This window comes from Lepidochelys olivacea (assembly GCF_965140295.1).
Source record: "Lepidochelys olivacea isolate rLepOli2 genome assembly, chromosome: 13".
Taxonomy (NCBI): Eukaryota; Metazoa; Chordata; order Testudines; family Cheloniidae; genus Lepidochelys; species Lepidochelys olivacea.
The window spans coordinates 30,048,442-30,066,404 of record NC_140423.1 but is presented as its reverse complement, the minus strand read 5'-3'; the positions used below and the strand labels follow the sequence as shown (position 1 = coordinate 30,066,404).

Sequence of the window (17,963 nt, the reverse complement as noted above, 5' to 3'; positions counted from 1 at the left end):
GTGCTGGTCAACATAGAGAAAGACAACCTACTACTGCTATCTCAGTTACTCCATTAGCTCAAGTGGCAGAGGTCTGTGTGGTGGATCTAAAAGTTCAAAGCCTGCTGATGAAATGTGTGGCTATCAATGTGATGCTACATGATGACATTTCTTTTACACTTTGTTTTTTTAAAAGCCTTGGAAATGACCCATGCATTACATTAAAAGATTAAGGTTGCAAAGTCAGTCAGCCATGTAAGAAATGACCCTTTGTGTGTATGTGTTATGATATAATCTTTAATTACATGGTCAAATACTATTTTTTCCATGGAATCCCTCCCTCATTCAGTGCATTGAATGGACGATGCTTACTAAATGAGACATTATTTAACATTTTTTCTCATCCATCAGTGTGTGGTTTCCAGGCCTTATTTATTGCACACTGTCATAAATATAAAGGGAAGGGTAACCACCTTTCTGTATACAGTGCTATAAAATCCCTCCTGGCCAGAGGCAAAATCGTTTCACCTGTAAAGGGTTAAGAAGCTAAGGTAACCTCGCTGGCACCTGACCCAAAATGACCAGTGAGGGGACAAGATACTTTCAAATCTGGAGGGGGGAAAAAAGGTTTTTGTCTGTCTGTGTGATACCTTTGCCGGGAACAGATCAAGGATGCAAGCCTTCCAACTCCTGTAAAGTTAGTTAATCTAGCTAGAAAATGCATTAGGTTTTCTTTGTTTTTTGGCTGGTGAAATTCGCTGTGCTGGAGGAAATGTGTATTCCTGTTTTTGTGTCTTTTTGTAACTTAAGGTTTTGCCTAGAGGGATTCTCTATGTTTTGAATCTGACTGCCTGTAAGATTATCTTCCATTCTGATCTTACAGAGTTGCTCTCTCATCTATTTTTTTTTTTTTTTGTTCTTCTAATAAAGTTCTGATTTTTAAGAATCTGATTGGGTTTTTTGGGTCTTAAAAATCCAAGGGGTTTGTGTTTATCTTGTTTATTCTCAAGCCTTGCCAGGAAAGGGGGTGTAAGGGCTTGTGGGGATATTTTGGGGAAATAGGAACTACAAGTGGTCCTTTTCCCTGGATCTTTGTTAAAGCACTTGGTGGTGGCAGCGTTTTACCTAATCCAAGGGCAAAGACTTTTGCCTTGGGAAGTTTTAACCTAAGCTGGTAGAAATAAGCTTAGGGGGGTCTTTCATGCAGGTCCCCACATCTGTATCCTAGAGTTCAGAGTGGGGAAGGAACCTTGACACACACAATTTAAACCTTGGCATGAAGACAGAATTACTAATTTCCACCCCTCAGCTGCTTGTCCCAGTTTTCTTGCCCAGCCAGTCCCAGTCTCCTTGTCTGCCCCTGCAACTTTACCAGCTCCCAGTACCAGTATACCCCCTCCATTGCCATGCCCAGGTCAGTGCTTTGTCTTTTCTGCATTCCAATCAGGCAGTTTCTACCTCCTCACTGCCTGGGTGCCCGCAGTGGAAGTATTGAGAGCACAGGAGAGAGAATCTCAGCTCTTAGTTCTGATGCCTGGCCCCACAACAGTCCCCTGCAACTGGCAGTAGCAACTGCAAACAAGTCTTGCTTAGCCTCTGCAACCCTGAGCTGGAGCATGCTCAGTACAGACAGAATCTTCATATAATTTAGGTGCCAAACTCTAACTAGTCTCTACTAAGCACATGCAAAGAGATTTTTTTCAGAGGTTTATAACTTGGTCAAATTGTGGTCAGTTTTTCACAGGAACAGCAAAAGGCCTATCCCTGACACCAGAGTGCTCCTTCCACCCCCAACACACACACACCCCAATTTCACGCTCTTCCTCCAAAGGCTGGAGGTGCAAGAGCTTCTCAACAAAATGATTATACAATTTTTAACTGGGCATGGGGAGGGCATAGGGGGAATGACATTTTTCCGTAGTCTCATTCTTAGTAACAGCTGAACCCTTTTTGCTGAAACCTTCCAAACAAATTCAGTCTGAGGCAGACACCTGGCAGGGAGAATTTCAGTCCAAATGGTTAGTTTGCCAAAGTTTTATAAACTCCTGAAAACAATGTCTTATAATGGGATGTGTTGGGCAGCCTTAATCATAGGCATTCCTATCAACTCCACTTACTAATGGTTCATAAGTCAGAATTTATCTGGTTGGAAAGTAATTCAAATTCCAAACCATTGTCTTTTACTTTCAAAGGATGGCTTTCATCCTTGAGACACTTGTTTAGATGCTTCTTCAGATGCATCTGAAGAAGTGGCTTTTTACCCACGAAAGCTTATGCCCAAATAAATCTGTTAGTCTTTAAGGTACCACCAGACTCCTCGTTGTTTTTGTGGATACAGACTAACATGGCTACCCCCCGATACTTGTTTAAAAAGTGTTATAGGTAGCTACCTCTAACAGTTCTGGTATTAAATTAAGTTTGTTTGGGGAGTAAGAGCTCTCTCTTCAACAGCCCTTTCCTTCATTGTGTGATGACACCCTGATAGCAGCAGAAACAGGCAGATTCCCAGCAGTTTTGGAATACATACTTGTATCCATTGTCAATATTGCAAACAGACTCTGTAAGAAATATTGAGTGTGTCTGTTTTCCTGTTTAGAATGAGGAGTTGAGGAAGTTGACCTGTTTAATAGGAACATAGATTATGTGCTTAAAGGTACATGTTCAGGGCACTGTAGTCCCCTCGAGGTCAACTTTTTTTTGTTTGAGGGCTAGTAGATTGCCCTAGGCACTAAAGATGTTTGTGACTCTCTAAGGGACCATCTAAAATCACCAACATAATAGCTTGTATCTCTGGCTAAAAGTCACACAATTATCATGGAAAACGTACATACTTCAAAGTTAGTCTTTCATGCAGGTTTTATTCCCTCTGCTGAAGCACTTTCTGTATAGCTTCACCTGGTCATGTGAACAATCTTCAGCTGTAGTCATGGTCTATTAATGCAGGTGAAAATCTTCACTTGAACTTTTCTTTTGAAAAGTGAATTATTTACATTAAAAATGCTGGTATTTTAAGTAATAAAGTAATCTAGCCTTATCTCAACCAGCCTTGTTGTTGCATGGCAGCGTTCTCTCCAGATATATATGGGTTCAATTGCACAGGTCTGGAACTGGTAGTGCTTGAATAGAATTAAAAGTGTTCTCTCTTTCTCAGGAGCAGTATGATAGGCTGCCAGCTGACATTGTTGCTTCCAGACCAAAGAATGCACCTCAGGATATTGAATTGAATGCTGAAGACTTTATAGTTGATGTAAGTATGTCCTTTCAGAGTAAACTTAGTGTAAAACATACTCTGTCTTCATTTCTGTATCACAAAGGGCCAAGTGTACCATGTAAAAGTTTTCAAATAAAGCTGAGTATACTTTATATTCAAAATAAGAAAGCAGTTTGTCCCATTCACACTAATTACACAATTCAGGGACAATATAAGGCATAAGGTAACCCTCGGTGCATTCCCACCCCTGTGTGGAGTACGCAGTTGGTATCTGGTGCCTAGCAGTTTCCCTGTATGTATTACTCCTGAAGCCTATAGATCAAGGGTTCTCAAACTTTTTCATAATGTGGCTCGTGTTAAGATTGGAGAAGAAAATGGGCTATGCAATCCCTGGGAAGAGAGGTGTCCACAATACAATTTGTTGTCATGTAATATCCCTTTGGCAATGGAAAAGAAGTGTTAGGAAAGCATTTAGTTACTTTTTTAGCTGTTCCATTGCTGGCTCTGCTCCCTGAAAGCACTTCCTATTTCCTCTTCTGTAACATTTGCTACTAGTTTTTGTAAAGAAGAGCCTTGAATGCTTGTAGAAGCAATGAGTGGTGGTCACAGCACCATGTGCCCTGCCAGTTTTCTGCAGACTGCTAGCAAGTATTGAGTGACCACAACTTAAAAACAACTGCAGTAGACTTTTTTGTGAAATATAATAGTTTCTGTAGTGTCCTTCACAAAAACTGAATTTCAAAAGTCACAATGGATTTAAATTATACAGTTAGAAATTATGGGTATGATAAATTCACCTCTTCTGGACCTGGCAGAAAACAATACCTGCTGCTTTCACCTATCAGTTGGTGTGTGTGGATTTGGATTGTCAGTCTTGTTTCCTAGGAATAGTTGGTGCTAACACAATGCTTCACTCAGGACAAGTTTTTCTCCCAGTAGGGGAGGGAGACCAAAACACAGAAGGCAGTTTGACTGCCTTACAAATCTAACTTAACAGCTCAAAGCCTTTCTAAACTAATATTGCTGAAAAAGATAATGGGAAAATGCCATCCAGTCCCAGCAGTGGGGCTGCTGGTGTGTTCTCTAAAGTATGTTAAAGATGACCTCTAAAGTTTTTTTGCATTTATTCCATTTTTCATCTAATGAGGCTTGTGGTCCATGAAGGTTCACCTCTATTTTCCTTAGTTCTGGCAAAACCCCTGTTATCAAAAATAAAAAAATAAAAATAATGGCTGAGTCTCCTCACATGAAAACCCAAGGGAGAGGGATATAGGCTCCTCCCCCTACTGACATCACAGCTCTTGGCATGCTCTCTGAGCCAGCTCTACCACTTTTATAAATTGCTACCTTTTGAGCATAGTGGTTACATTGCTGTCTCACAGCACAGCGTGGGATGAGAAAACCCTCTGACTTGGAATAGTCGGTGATTAACACGTTCCATTGGTTTGCAGTGTGGACTGTTTCACAGAAAACAGAATTACGGGAGCTGCTGAGCACACAGGAATGTATCCAAGAGACAATTTTCAAGGAGGAATAAAAGAAGGAATTTTAAAAATAAAATATAATAATAATACATATTTAACCATATAAATGATTACTCAATTTAGTATTTAATTGTAGTTGACTGTTTATGCTAGTGATGAAATACATACACCATATATACTTAGAGAAATAAAATTAGGAGGACTTGAAGACATACTTGCTAATCATTAAATGTAAAAACCTTTGCAGGGTTACTTTTAAGGGCTTGTCTTCACTACTGGGGTAAGTTGACCTAAATTACGCTACTCCAGCTAATTGAATAACGTAGCTGGAGTCACCGTAGCTTAGGTCGACATAACCCAGTGTCTTCACTGCACTACGTTAATGGGAGACGCTCTCCAGTGGACTTACCTTACTCTTCTCAGGGAGCTGGAGTCGACCAGAGAGCGCTCTGCTATCAATTTAGCAGGTCTTCACTAGACCAGCTAAATCGACACCCGCTGCATCGATTGCAGCAGCGTGGATAGTGAAGACAAGCCCTAAGTATTGAGAATCAGCCTGCTCTGACAGCAATCTCATTATTACTCGTGTGCTTGTGGTACATTAAGGCCCACATGGTGGAAGACTTGCACTTGGGAAGGGGGTTGTGACCTTGAAAATGGATAGCTACCTAAGACCAGCATAAAAAAAACATAACGGAAGTATTACATCTGCAAGTAGAAAGAGACTGAAGCATTCCTTCTCCCTTGGGTTGTGCAATGTCCAGCTACACCTTTGTGACTGGAATATGTCTTCCTATAAGCCATTATTCCTGCAGATAGGCAGTGTGACCTTGGTCAAGACCCTTTCAGAGCAGTTCTACTTGGAAAAGTTAACTTTGCTTAAAAAAAAATCATTAGGGTTTAACATTTGTTTTTCCATTTACTGCATCTGCACTTAATGTGTCATGTCGTGGCCAGTCCTGCAACCAGAGGTCTTCCTGGTCTATGCATTCCCACCAATACTAAAGGTTCTGCAAGTCAGTTGCTGCCCTCAGGCACACTGATGTAATCCCATTGTTCTCAAACTATGCCTTCATTTACATCTGAGTCACTGGAAAAAGGGAAATGCTTCTCTGCAAGTGTTTCACTGCTGAAATTGATTTGATCTCTCCTCTCGCCTTCTGTGCCCCATTCCTCTCCACCCTAAAAATTCTGTTTTCTTAATTCAGATATTCTGGAAAACAAATAGAAAAATTATATGTATTGGGTGGAGGCAGCACTGGTGTGTTAAAATTGTCTTGGTTCAACTGCCAAAAATATTCTAGTGGCAGCACTGTCAAGTTACCGAGGCAAAATTAAAATTTAAGGGCTACCACTACATATAGACAGATCTGAAGCATATCTGAAAGGTAATCTGTAAATCACTTTAGATTTCCCTCAACTCTGTTTGCTGGACGCCTCTCTGTCTGATTGTAGGTCACTTTTAAGGTGATACTTTACAACTTTCTTGAAGCTCATCACATCAGTGAAACTAATTTCATGAAACAATTGAGACAAATTTTAGTTTTTTCATAAAGATTAACTATTAGTTAGTGCCAAATATTTTAGAATAATCCTTGCTATTTTCTAACTACTAATAATTATAGTGTCTCTTTTGTTAGAATCTTAGTAATCTCAAGTCTAAAAAACTACCCAAAAATATGTATTCTTCTGTGAGTGCTTGCTTGCTTGTGTTGATTCCATTCTAGGTGTCCGTGCGCCCATGTGCACGGTCGTTGGAGATTTTTGCTTTAGCAGTGTCCGTATGGTCGGCTCTGGCACCCCCTTGAGTGCCGCGTTCATGCATCGGTCTATCAGGTGCCGCCAGCCCTACGCCCTCTCAGTTCCTTTTTGCCACCCACTATGGTTAGTCGGAGTGCATTTCCTTGCATAGCAAGGGCTAGCGGTTTCATCTCTTCTGACTTTAAGCTGTAGGACCTTGTAAACAGTTTGCTTAGTAGTTACTGATAAGTAGCTTTTAAGTGTAGTTAGAAGTTAGAGTCCCAGCAGGGACTTCGCCTCCAGCGGGGCATGCCCCAGTCTCTGGAGCTTAAGCCCTGCATGGACTGTAATAGGCCTATCCCTGTAAGTGACCCCCACAGAAGCTGCTTCAAGTGCTTGGGGGAATCCCATTTGAAGGACAGGTGTCGTTTTCGTAAAAAATTTTCTACCCAGGACTCAGCGCGGGATATTCATTTGTGGGCTCTCTTCATGGAGGCTGCTCTCCATCTGGCTTCTGAGCCTTCCTGCAGACTCACCTAATACCTCGGCCTCAGTGCGCAGCGCACCCCTGGAACCGGGCTCTGCCTGGCGCCAATTCCTGGTGCTGGTGCCCAAAAAGAAAAAAAGAAGCACGGCTCCCTGGCACTGGGCAAGAAGAGCCATGGGACATCGGGCAAAGGACCCAGTTCTGGCCACCCACCTACTCTGGAGCCACGTGTCCATATCTCCCCATTTGGCGCCCTTAGCCCCTTAAAGGATCTACCACCAACTCCCAGGAGCAGTAGGGGACCCAAACTCCTGACAGCATCGATGCATTCCCAAGCTCCCCCGGCACCAAGAGAGCAGAGGCCTCCGCCCATGCCGCTGACACCACACGTGCCGCAGGAAACAGCAAAGGCTCCCTATGAGGACAAGCCAGCTGCTAAGACCCCTCAAGGGGCAGTGGAGCGCTGCCAATCCCCCGAGGTGAGGCAGCGCTCTCCTACTCTTGTCCCAGATCTCCAGAGTCGCAGCCCACATCCTCCAGGGCTCTCCCTCAGGCGCCGCAATTGCGCTCTCCACTGTCTCAATGCAGATTTTGACTAAGGGGAGGCGCCAGTCCCCATACTACTGGCACCATTCGGCCTCCCGCTGATCGTCCTCTTGGTGCAGGTCTTGGTTGCCTGCCCTATGGGAGTGCTCCCTGTCACGACACCAGTACCCTCGATACCGGCACTGATCCTCTCACTCCGGGCACCGGTCTCCAGGGACAACGGTCGGCAGGCAGACACAGGCATCGACGGCCCCACCATGGTCACAGGAAGGGGATTCCTCCGGCACGGAAGAGCAGTTCAGCCCCTCACCCAGACTCCGCCGGCGCAATTGGGCACGAGAGGCCACGCCGTCATCGGTGCCCCATTGGCAGCACAGCCAGTGGCCTTACTGGAGCATGTGGGGCTGTGCCGGTCGTGACGATGCCCCTTTCGCACCACTCACCTTGCAGCAACAGTTTGCAGCACCGACCAATGTATGATGGGGTCCTCAAAATTGCCATGGCCTCTGGCAAACCCTGTCTTCCATCCTTCCCACCTCCAAAAGGGCTGAAAAGAAGTACTTTGTCCCAGCCAAAGGGTTTGAGTATCTTTATACCCACCCACCTCCGGGTTCGCTGGTTGTCTCTGCGGCCAACAAAAAAGATAAGCAGGGGCACACTAGCTTAACTCCCAGAAATAGAGGCCAAAAGACTGGACCTTTTTGGGAGAAAAATTTATTCCACTGCCAGCCTGCAATTCTGGGTGGCAAACCATCAGGCCCTCTTGGGCAGATACAGTTTTAACTTATGGGACTCCCTCTGTAAGCTCAAAGAGTCAGTCCCTCCTGCACGGTTTGGCCCAAGAATCAGCACCCTGGTAGAGGAGGGCACTGCGGCGGCTATGTGCTCCCTCCAAATAGTGTGGGACACTGTGGACTCAGCAGCAAGGGTGGTTGCGGTGGCAGTGGTTATGAGGTGCAGCTCCTGGCTTCAAACCACTGGTCTTTCCCTAGAGATGCAGCCCTTGATTTAGATCCTCCCGTTCCATGGGAATGGTCTCTTCTCCGAACAGACGGATGTGAGGCTGTATGGGTTAAAGGACACTCGGGCCATCCTTCGCTTTCTGGTCATGCGTACGCTGCAGTCTTCACAGAAGCAGTTCCAGCCACCCCCGCCACCAAGGTCTTGGCAGCCTCAATGGGTCTGCAAGGAGAAGGGATAGACACGCAAGTTTTAGTCCTCACCACCCTTCCTCCTCCTCCCACGCAGCCTGGCCCGGTAAAGCAGCCCGGGGGCCAGAAGCATTTGTTTTGAAGGTGCTCTCGAGAGTGATGTCCAAGTCAATTTCCCAGATCCACCTTGTTCTTTCCTCAACCATCTTCGTCCCTATGGTTCAGCCTGGTCGCGAGTCACCTCGGACCGCAGGGTGCTGGACATAGTATCTCGGAGCTATATCCTGCAGTTTTTGGCCATCCCTCCCTCCCACCCTCAGTCTTGCCCCATCCCTCTTCAGGGACCCTTCTCACGAGCAGCTCTCCTTACTCAAGAGGTTGAGAACATCTTGCGCCTGAGGGCGGTGGAGGAGGTCCCTTGGGACACGAAAGGAAAAGGGTTCTACTCCCACTACTTCCTAATCTTGAAGGCAAAAGGGGGCCTCAGACCCACCCTGGACCTGCGTCGCCTCAACAAGTCTCTCAAAAAGCTGAAGTTTCACATGGTGTCCCTGACCTCCATCATCCCCTCCGTGGTTCTGGGAGACTAGTACACTGCCCTCAGTTTAAAGGACGCTTATTTCCATATTCCCAGGTCACAGGCGCTTCCTCAGTTTCATAGTGGGCAGATGCCATTTTTAATTCACAGTACTAGCCTTTGGCCTCTGATCGGCCCCAAGGGTGTTCACAAAATGTGTGGCGCTAGTGGCTGCTTACCTGAGACATCAAGGGGTCCAGGTCTTCCCGTATCATGACGACTGGTTCGTCAAGGGCCCATCTCGGGAGCAAGTGCAGAGGAGCCTTAATCTGGTGCGTTCCACCTGCCGCAACCTGGGCCTGTTAATAAACGAGAAAAAATCCACCTTAACGCCCGTCCAGCGAATAGAGTTCATTGGGGTGGTTCTCAACTCCATGCGAGCCAGAGCCTTCCTTCCAGGAGCTCGTTTTCAGGCCATGTCGGATGGACCTGATCTCCCATGTAAAGAACCACCTGCCCACCACAGTTCACACCTTCCTGTGGCTGTTGGGCCATATGGCCGCATGTACGTACATGGTCGATTTCATCTTCGGCCCCTGCAAATGTGGCTGGCGTCAGTCTACATTCCCAACAGGCACGACCTGAACCGGATAGTCTGGGTGCTGGACCACCTCAGGTCATCCTTGAATTGGTGGTTGGACCTCAGGTAAGCGTTGGAGGGAGTCCCCTTCGCAACCCCGTTCCCGTTGCTGACCCTGGTCTCCGATGCTTCGGACCAGGGCTGGGGAGCCCACCTGGGCGAGCTGAGCTCCCAGGGCCACTGGTTGTGGGACGATCTAGCCTTCCATATCCACATTAGGGAGCTCAGAGCGGTTCGCCTGGCCTGCCAGGCTTTCTTGCCCCACCTGAGGAACAAGGTGGTGCAGGTCCTGACGGACAATACCGCCGTGATCTATTACATCAACAGGCAGGGCAGTGCCAGGTCTTCGGCCCTTTGTCCAGAAGCTCTCTGCCCTTTGGACTTTTGTGTGTGGCATGCCATTCATCTGGTAGCCACGCACCGGCCTGGAACCAGTAATGTCCTGGTGGATCACCTCAGCAGGACTTTCTCATCTCTCCACAAGTGGTCGTTCCATCCGGAGATGGTCAGCATAAACTTCTAGAGGTTGGGGACTCCCCAGGTGGACCTATTTACATCCAGGCAGAACAGAAAATGCCACGTGTTCTGTTTGATCCGGGGAATGGACAGGGGCTCCCTTTCAGATGCCTTTCTCATTCCATGGTTGGGGGCGCTGATGTATGCCTTCCCGCCAGTGCCATTGATTCCTTGTGAAGATCAAGCAAGACAGGGTGAGAATTATCCTAATAGCCCCTGTGTGGCCTCATGAGCACTGGTTCGGCATGTTGCTGACCCTTTCGGTAGCTGCCCCGCTGCAGCTGCCCCTCTGGCTGGATCTGCTGTCCCAGAACCACAGCAGCCTTTTGCATCCTAACCTGGAGGTGCTGCACTTGACGGCTTGGCTGCTGCATCGCTAAGCATGGATGAATGGCCGTGCTTGGCCCGTGTCCAGGAGGTCTTGCTGGGTAGCAGGAAACCCTCCACCAGACGACTTATCTGGCCAAATGGAAAAGACTCACGTGCTGGGCCTCAGAATGGCATAGTCGGGCTGAGCAGGCCCTGAGGCAGGAGATACTGGATTATCTGCTGCACCTCAAACTCCAAGGTTTGTCCCGGTTATCGATCAAGGTCCACCTGGCCACTATCTTGGCTTCCATCCTCTGTTCCAAGGCAGGTCAATCTTCGCTCACAACATGATGGCGTGGTTTTTGAAAGGTCTGGAGTGTGTCTACCTGCACGTCTGGGATCCCGTTCCCCGCCCAGGACCCAAATCTCATGCTGTCGAGGCTCATGGGGTCTCTCTTTCAGCCTCTGGCTTCCTGCTCTCTCCTGCTTCTCTCATGGAAGGACTTGTTCCTGGTCGCGATAACGTCGGCCTGCAGGGTGTCCGAGATCAGGGTGCTTACTTTGGAGCCGCCCTATATGGTCTTCTACAAGGACAAGGTCCAGCTGTGACTGCACCCAGCGTTTCTGCCCAAGGTCGTTTCCCAGTTTCATACTGGCCAGGACATATACTTACCTCTTCTTTCCAAAGCCTCATACATCAGATGAGGAGCACAGACTACACACCCTGGACATCAGGAGAGCGCTGGCCTTCCACATAGACAGGACAAAGCTGTTCTGTAAGTCAGCACAGCTGTTCGTTGTGGTGGCAGACAGAATGAAGGGTCGCTCAGTGTCTGCTCAGAGGATTTTGTCCTGGATCACGGCCTGCATCCGCTACTGTTATGAACTGGCGAAAGTGCCTGCGATCGTGGGACCACACTCGACTAGGGCACAAGCGTCATCAGTGGCCTTCCTGGCGCAGGTACCAATCCAAGAGATCGGTAGAGCCACTACCTGGTTGTCTGTTCACGTGTTCGCATCTCATCATGCGCTTACCCAGCAAGTTCGAGACAGCCCTGGCTTTGCCAGAGCAGTGCTGCAACCTGCAAAATGGTGAACTCCGAGCCGACTTCCGTTGATACTGCTTGGGAGCCACTTAGAATGGAATCGACATGAGCAAGCACTTGAAGAGGAAAAAGCAGTTACCCACCTCTTTTGTAACTGTTGCTCTTTGAGCTGTGTTGCTCATGTCCATTCCTCCTGCCCCTCTGTCAGAGTTGTTGGCAAGGAGGAACTGAGAGGGCGTAAGGCCAGCGGCTCCTGATGTACCGACGCAGGAGCGCAGCACTCAAGGGGGCACCACAGCTGGCGCTACGGATACCGCTGCAGCAAAAGTTTTCAACCGCGCGTCTGGGTGCAGCACACCTAGAATGGAATGGAGCAACATCTCGAAGATCAACAGTTATGTAAAAGGTGGGTAACCGTGTTTTGTTCATCTGTATCCGTTTCTGAATTGTCTCCATCAAGGTTATCAATATGGACTATGGAATGAAAGAACAGAACCCTATTGATAAAGTTCGCTTCTATTGCAAGTCTGATCCAAGCCAGGCAGTCAAGATTTCGAAAGAACAGGTAGCTATCGCTTTACCAAGGGCCCTTATCAAACATGCCCGGCCTGCTTCTGAAGGAAATTTTCATATAACAGGTTGTGGAAATACTTCTGTGCAATAGTGTGGTGGTGGGGTGCAGTTTTACCACAATCTGGAATCTTAGTATTTAACACAGTCCATCCAAAATCCATTCCTCATTATCTTCAGATTGACTGACTAATTTTTCCAGTCAAACTCCCTAATTTTGTGGTACACATTATGCTTTATAATGAGAACTTACATTTTTCTACCTACATTTGGAAACATTTTGAAGTTCATTGATCAGTTGGCTCTAGATTCCAAGAAACAGTATAATTTCTTTTCCTCTATTCAAAAGGTTTCAAGGCTTCTGCCAGAGACATTTGCAGAGCAGCTGGTCCGGGTTTATTGCAAGAAAAAGGATGAGAAGAGTTTAGATGCTGCAACAAAGTGTTTTATTCAGTGGTGTATGAACATGGATTTTACTAAACCACAGGTAACGTACTACTTTATAAATACCCCTACACACAGATTCATCCATTCCCAGGCCAAAAGGGACCATTGTGATAATCTAGTCAGACCTCCTGTACAACACAGGCCAGAGAGCTTGCCCAAAATAATCCCTACTCCTTCAGCGTCTCACCTTGGCACATGGACTTGGGACCTTCAAAATCTGTGCATTGTTAGGGATTTTTTACCTGTAAGGCCTTGTCTACACAGGAATGCTGAATGTTCTAACCAAAGCAGTGAACTTAAACCTGCAAACCCATGTGGACACTCTTATTTCTGTTTAAGGGTAGCTTTTATCAGGTTAACATAAACTGATTGGGAACAGGTGTAAATTGAACTGAAGTGAGACACTTTTATCCTGAAATAAGAGCATCCACCCAAGGGTTTACATCGGTTTCGTTAACTGGTGCAAGTTTTGTTTGTAGACCAGCCCTAAACCACCACGGTGGGGCTCAATGGCATCTCTTTAAGGAATCATTCAGACCAGTTCCCAGGCCTGTAAAGCTTCCTGTTTCCCCAGGAGAATTTAATTTGTTTTTTTTGTTGATCTTTTATGGGCTCCTGTTCAGGAGCCCCAATCTCCTGGGGAAACAAGGCGTCTTGAACAGGAAGAGGGTAGAGACTGCCCAAACATTCCTGGTTTCGAAGGTCCCTGCTGCTGTGTGTGGGTAGAGCCTATTGCCCCTGCTGCTTGTCAGACTCCAGAGCATAGATACCACAGGACGTGATGGGGATGGAGCACACTGTAGGCCCTTTATGCAGTTGTGGCTTTTGCAATAGGGGCAGGGCCAGAGCCACCTCTGTGGTCCCAGCTCTTGGGGATGTTGAGTCAGTGGGTCAAAAACAGTCTCTGAGAGAGACAGAAACTGATCCTGAAGGAAATAGGAACCTCAGTCGCCTGCCGGGGTGGCACCTGTAATATCAATAGAGCTAACTTGGCATTTCTGAGACAGCATCCCCTCCCCTGTGCTGCCCCTTGCCTCCTCTATCTTTTCTCCCAGTAAACTTGTTTTTCAGCTGATAAAATTATTTATGTCCATCACTGTAGCAGAGTAGTTAATATGATGGAAACAAATGACATTTTTGCCATTATAAATAAAATGAGAATGTAAATTAGGTATTTCACATGTATTAAATATGCAAATCATAGCATTGCATAAGGTGCACTGAACCTCTAGTTTTCTGGACAGTAAGCCTTAGTAGGTGTGACTTGTACATCAAGTTCGGTACGGACAGTGTGATAAGGTGTCTTTTTCCAGCAATTAAAGGTTTTCTCTTAGCAGTTGGTTTTGAATGCTGCTAATTAATCTGTATCTCGTATTAAGCTGCCCCTCTTTCTGTATCTGCTCTTTCAGGTCTAGATGTTTTCTCAAATACCTTTCCCTGCATGAAATGTAGTCTGGAGGAGCTCTGAGAGAAACGTACTCGCATCACAAATTAGTTTCATGTCCTTTAATAAAAAATGTAGAGCTTTAAATCCCTTCAGTGTGACGAAGCATAATACCTTGTATTGAGCATTTCTAAAACCAGTGTGTTAGGCCTCAGGGCTTGTTTTCCAGGGGTGCTGAGCACCCACAGCTAATCTTGGGGGTCGCTCAGTACCTCCAGAAATCCAGCCACTGGAATATGGTTTCCACAGGCATGATCTTGGGCATGTGAGTCTCCTTAGGGCTCATCCTTTTGTAACAGTTCTGGGTTCTGAGAGCAAATCAGAGTTAATTTCTACAATGTGCTTTGCATGTGAGATTCGTAAAAAGCTTTCCATGCTTCTAACAATATCAATTTTATCATGCAACCAGCTTTACACCACACCAGTTCATTGCACCATAGTAATGTGTCTTAACAGGTGAAACGTGGCCAAGTCTGTAAAACTGAATGTGGGTAATCCATGCCGCAGGATCTCAGCACTTTGTTGTGGCAGTATTGGACAGCTGAATTTGAGATGGACAATGGGATGGTTACTGGGCTCACTTTGTGTGATAATACACTAAGTATTTTCTGGCTCACCTACTTCCTGGATTTATTGGTAACTAAGCTTTGGGAACCAGCTGAACAACTCGGATACATTTGTACAGAGTTCTCACCTACAAAGTGCTCAGTCATTGATAATGACCCGTTTATGGCTCATTTCTCATCCTTTCTATTCATAAGCCTAAAATTGTGCTTCTTGTTTTGTTCTGTTTGTACAGCACCTAGCACAATGAGGTCCTGGTAAGACAAATAATAAAGTAAGAATGTGCTTGTAAAACTTGGTAACTTTTTCTCGACTTCCTTTCAATTACTTTCTAGGATGGTGATGTGGTCGCCCCTGAACTAACTCCAATGAAACCAAGCTGGAATGACCCTGACGAGGATGAATTGCAAAGTGCAAATGACTGCAGGGAAGCTTCAAAATCCAGAACCAGACTCTTTCAATAACTGATTTGTTAAATGGAGTTTATTTGCAATATTTAAAGCCTTTCCAGTAACAGTTTTGCGCTGTTCCTTCTATCCCTTTAAAAGATACTTGAAAGGGAACAGCACATTGTATAAAACCTACTTGAAAAGCTTTACAGAACAAGTTTACAATAATGCAGTTTTTTAAGTTGCTATATGTTTCCTGTATGTAACATAGTGATTTAAAAGCCCTGCGAGCATTGACATTGAAAGGGGAATTTTATATGTGATCAGTGAGTACTTGCAGCAGAACGAACAAACTGCTGTTCTAGTGTTTGACTTGAATGTATGGGGGCTGTGTGGCAAGAGTACCTTTAAAAATGAAGGCTTTTGAAATACCCCAAACTGCCATAAAATTCCAAAAGGAAATTAATATTTTACCACTGCTGTAGTGTAACTAGCATTGCACTTCAACATGATTTTGATTTCCCTAAAATCAGAGAAATGTGAGCAGCAAGTGCCCAGCTTCCTTTACTGGGGCAAATGTCATAGACAGTATAGATCTTCCCAATTTTTTTTCTCTTTTATGTCCCCTACTTCAGATCCCTTTCTTTTAAGATAATTGTGTTGTCACATGTTCTGACAGAGCCAAGCCTATAGCTCAGATTTCTTAAGCCTTACTGAAGTGAAAAGTGCGTCAGTGAGGGGTGGCGCTTTTTTTTAACCCTGTTTTTTAGATTGTGTTTTTGTGGCTTTACAATCACTTTTTCCTGCCATTTAAATGTTCTTTCCCCTGGGTCTTGTCATACAGCACAAATGGGGTGGGGACCCGATTTGACTACTGATAAATGGCTGTCCAGTATACAGGGCAAACAAACTAGGCAGATTTTTCCTCCAGTCTTTCATTTAGAGATTCCTCGAAACATAGTAAGTAAAAAATATATTCATACAGAAATGGGATTTTTAAGTTGCCTGTGTCCGTTTTTTAAAGTAGTACCTGAAACACGAAGAAAACAACCTTAACCTCTTTTTCTGAACCTTTGACTTTGGAAGTCAGGTGTTAGTCACCAGTGGGTCCGAATACAAAATCAGTGTAATAAGTCTTCAGTGAGAGACCAGCTCTGTTACATGAAATTAATTAAACTGTCCCTTCTAGAGATGGCATCTGATAATTACCAGATGGAGGCAGGCCATAATTCTGGTATGCTGTTCTCTTAATATGCAGAAGCCCATATGTTCACCAGAGGGGGGTGTTGTACAAACCCCCTTTTCAGTGCACTACCAGTGATTCTGATCTACAGGTGGATGAAATGGTGGTTGTCAGAAATCTTCACAGACTTGGGAAGCACCTCTCTAACAGTGCTGGAATGTACTTGACTTCATCAAACTGAAAGTGAAGCAGTTGTGCTAAAACCCTGTCATTCAAGGCAACTTGAAACATTACATACAGAATAATGTATTCATTTCACAGCTGTCACTTCAAGGTATTTGCTTATTTGAAACTATTTTAATGAGTGTTCTATAGAAAATCTTTTGCTTGAGAGAGCCATGCTCTTTGCTTCTGAAAGGTGAAACTTTACCTCTGAGCTGGATCTTTTTTTTTTTTTATAGTTCAAACTGACTGAGCCTGAGTTGACTGAAAACGAATGTATACAAATATTTTAATACAACTTTTTTCATAGAATTGCAGTGTGGATTGTTTGTATTAAAATCAATAGTACAGTTAATGCACAGTTAAAATGAAAATTGCCCAATGCATTCTTAAAGGACAGACATTCATAGCTAAAGCAAGTCTGAGCCCAATTTAGAATGACTTTTTCCATCAGTTTGCTGTGATGTCCCTTGTGCTTTGGAAGCTCTTCATGCTGGAAGAGAGAGATTGGCTCTATTCCCAGTCCCCTGGAGCAGGAATAATTTTGGATTGGAGTCAAATTCAGGTTTAAGGCACCATGAAAGGTAATAAGGATTCAGGCCAATTAGAAGGCCAAGGAAGCAATGTCCTGTGTTGAGACATGTGGCAGGTTCCCAGAGCAGCCAGATGGGAGACCTGTGCCTAGCATGATGTTACTGAGATGCTGCCACAATGGTCATGATGGCTCAAAGTGACCTCAAATTCTCAGCTATTGTAAGTGAGTAATAAATAAAGAGAGAACCAGCAACGTTTTACCATCATATGCTACTGGAAGAGAATGTGACGTTTGGTCTATAGACATGATTGTATTTGAAGACGAGGGGAGGGATGCTAATAGGCAGATAAGATAGTGACCAGTAAAAAGGGACTGTGAATCTGCCAGAGGGGATTACATAAGTACCAAAGCTCCTTTTGAGAGTGTTGAATGTATCCAGTAATGGGGCCTCATCACATTCCCTAGGTGTTGCATTCCATTGCCCAGTAAACCTCTCTATGCTTTCCTTGCCAGGGGGTTTGATTTGGATTCATCTGCCTATTTCTTCAAGTTTTACAAGTAACTCTAGCGTTCAATATGTGGAGCCACACAGTCCTTGATAGACTAGAGCCACCTCTTCCTAACTCCTCACCTCTTGGGCTTCAGCTTGCTGTGAGGGAATCCAAATGCTGAATCCCATGTGCTTTAAGCCTCCAAAGTCTGAACAGAGTTCACAGCTAGCTCCTAGTCACCCCAGCTGTGGTGAGAAGTCTGATGCCATATTAAGCCAACAGCTCATCAGTGCTGCAGGCTCTCTAGGTCCACCGTGGCAGTCTCTGGGCTGGGTTTTAACCACCATGCTCTGCTCAGGCCCTGCACTGCCCCATGACCTCATGGGAGGATGAATCAGGAGGGATTTTGCTGTGGGATTTGTTTTGGCCTGTTACAGGGACACGAGGCAGTGGGAGAGTTTGGACTTCTCCTGCAACTTGGGCTGCTGGGAT

At 45.4% G+C, this 17,963-nt stretch overlaps 1 protein-coding gene across 2 annotated transcripts in view; it reads left to right on the top strand.

The window, feature by feature from the left end:
* Positions 1-17,232, top strand: part of SAMHD1 (SAM and HD domain containing deoxynucleoside triphosphate triphosphohydrolase 1) — a 65,804-nt gene extending 48,572 nt beyond the window's left edge. For both annotated transcript variants that reach the window (XM_084645918.1, XM_084645917.1), the window contains exons 13-16: positions 3,131-3,226; positions 12,087-12,191; positions 12,546-12,683; positions 14,987-17,232. In XM_084645918.1, coding sequence (XP_084502044.1) covers positions 3,131-3,226; positions 12,087-12,191; positions 12,546-12,683; positions 14,987-15,115 — 468 coding nt within the window. In that variant the 3' untranslated portion in view covers positions 15,116-17,232. The remainder of the gene's footprint in view (positions 1-3,130; positions 3,227-12,086; positions 12,192-12,545; positions 12,684-14,986) is intronic.
* The last annotated feature ends 731 nt before the right edge of the window (positions 17,233-17,963 follow it).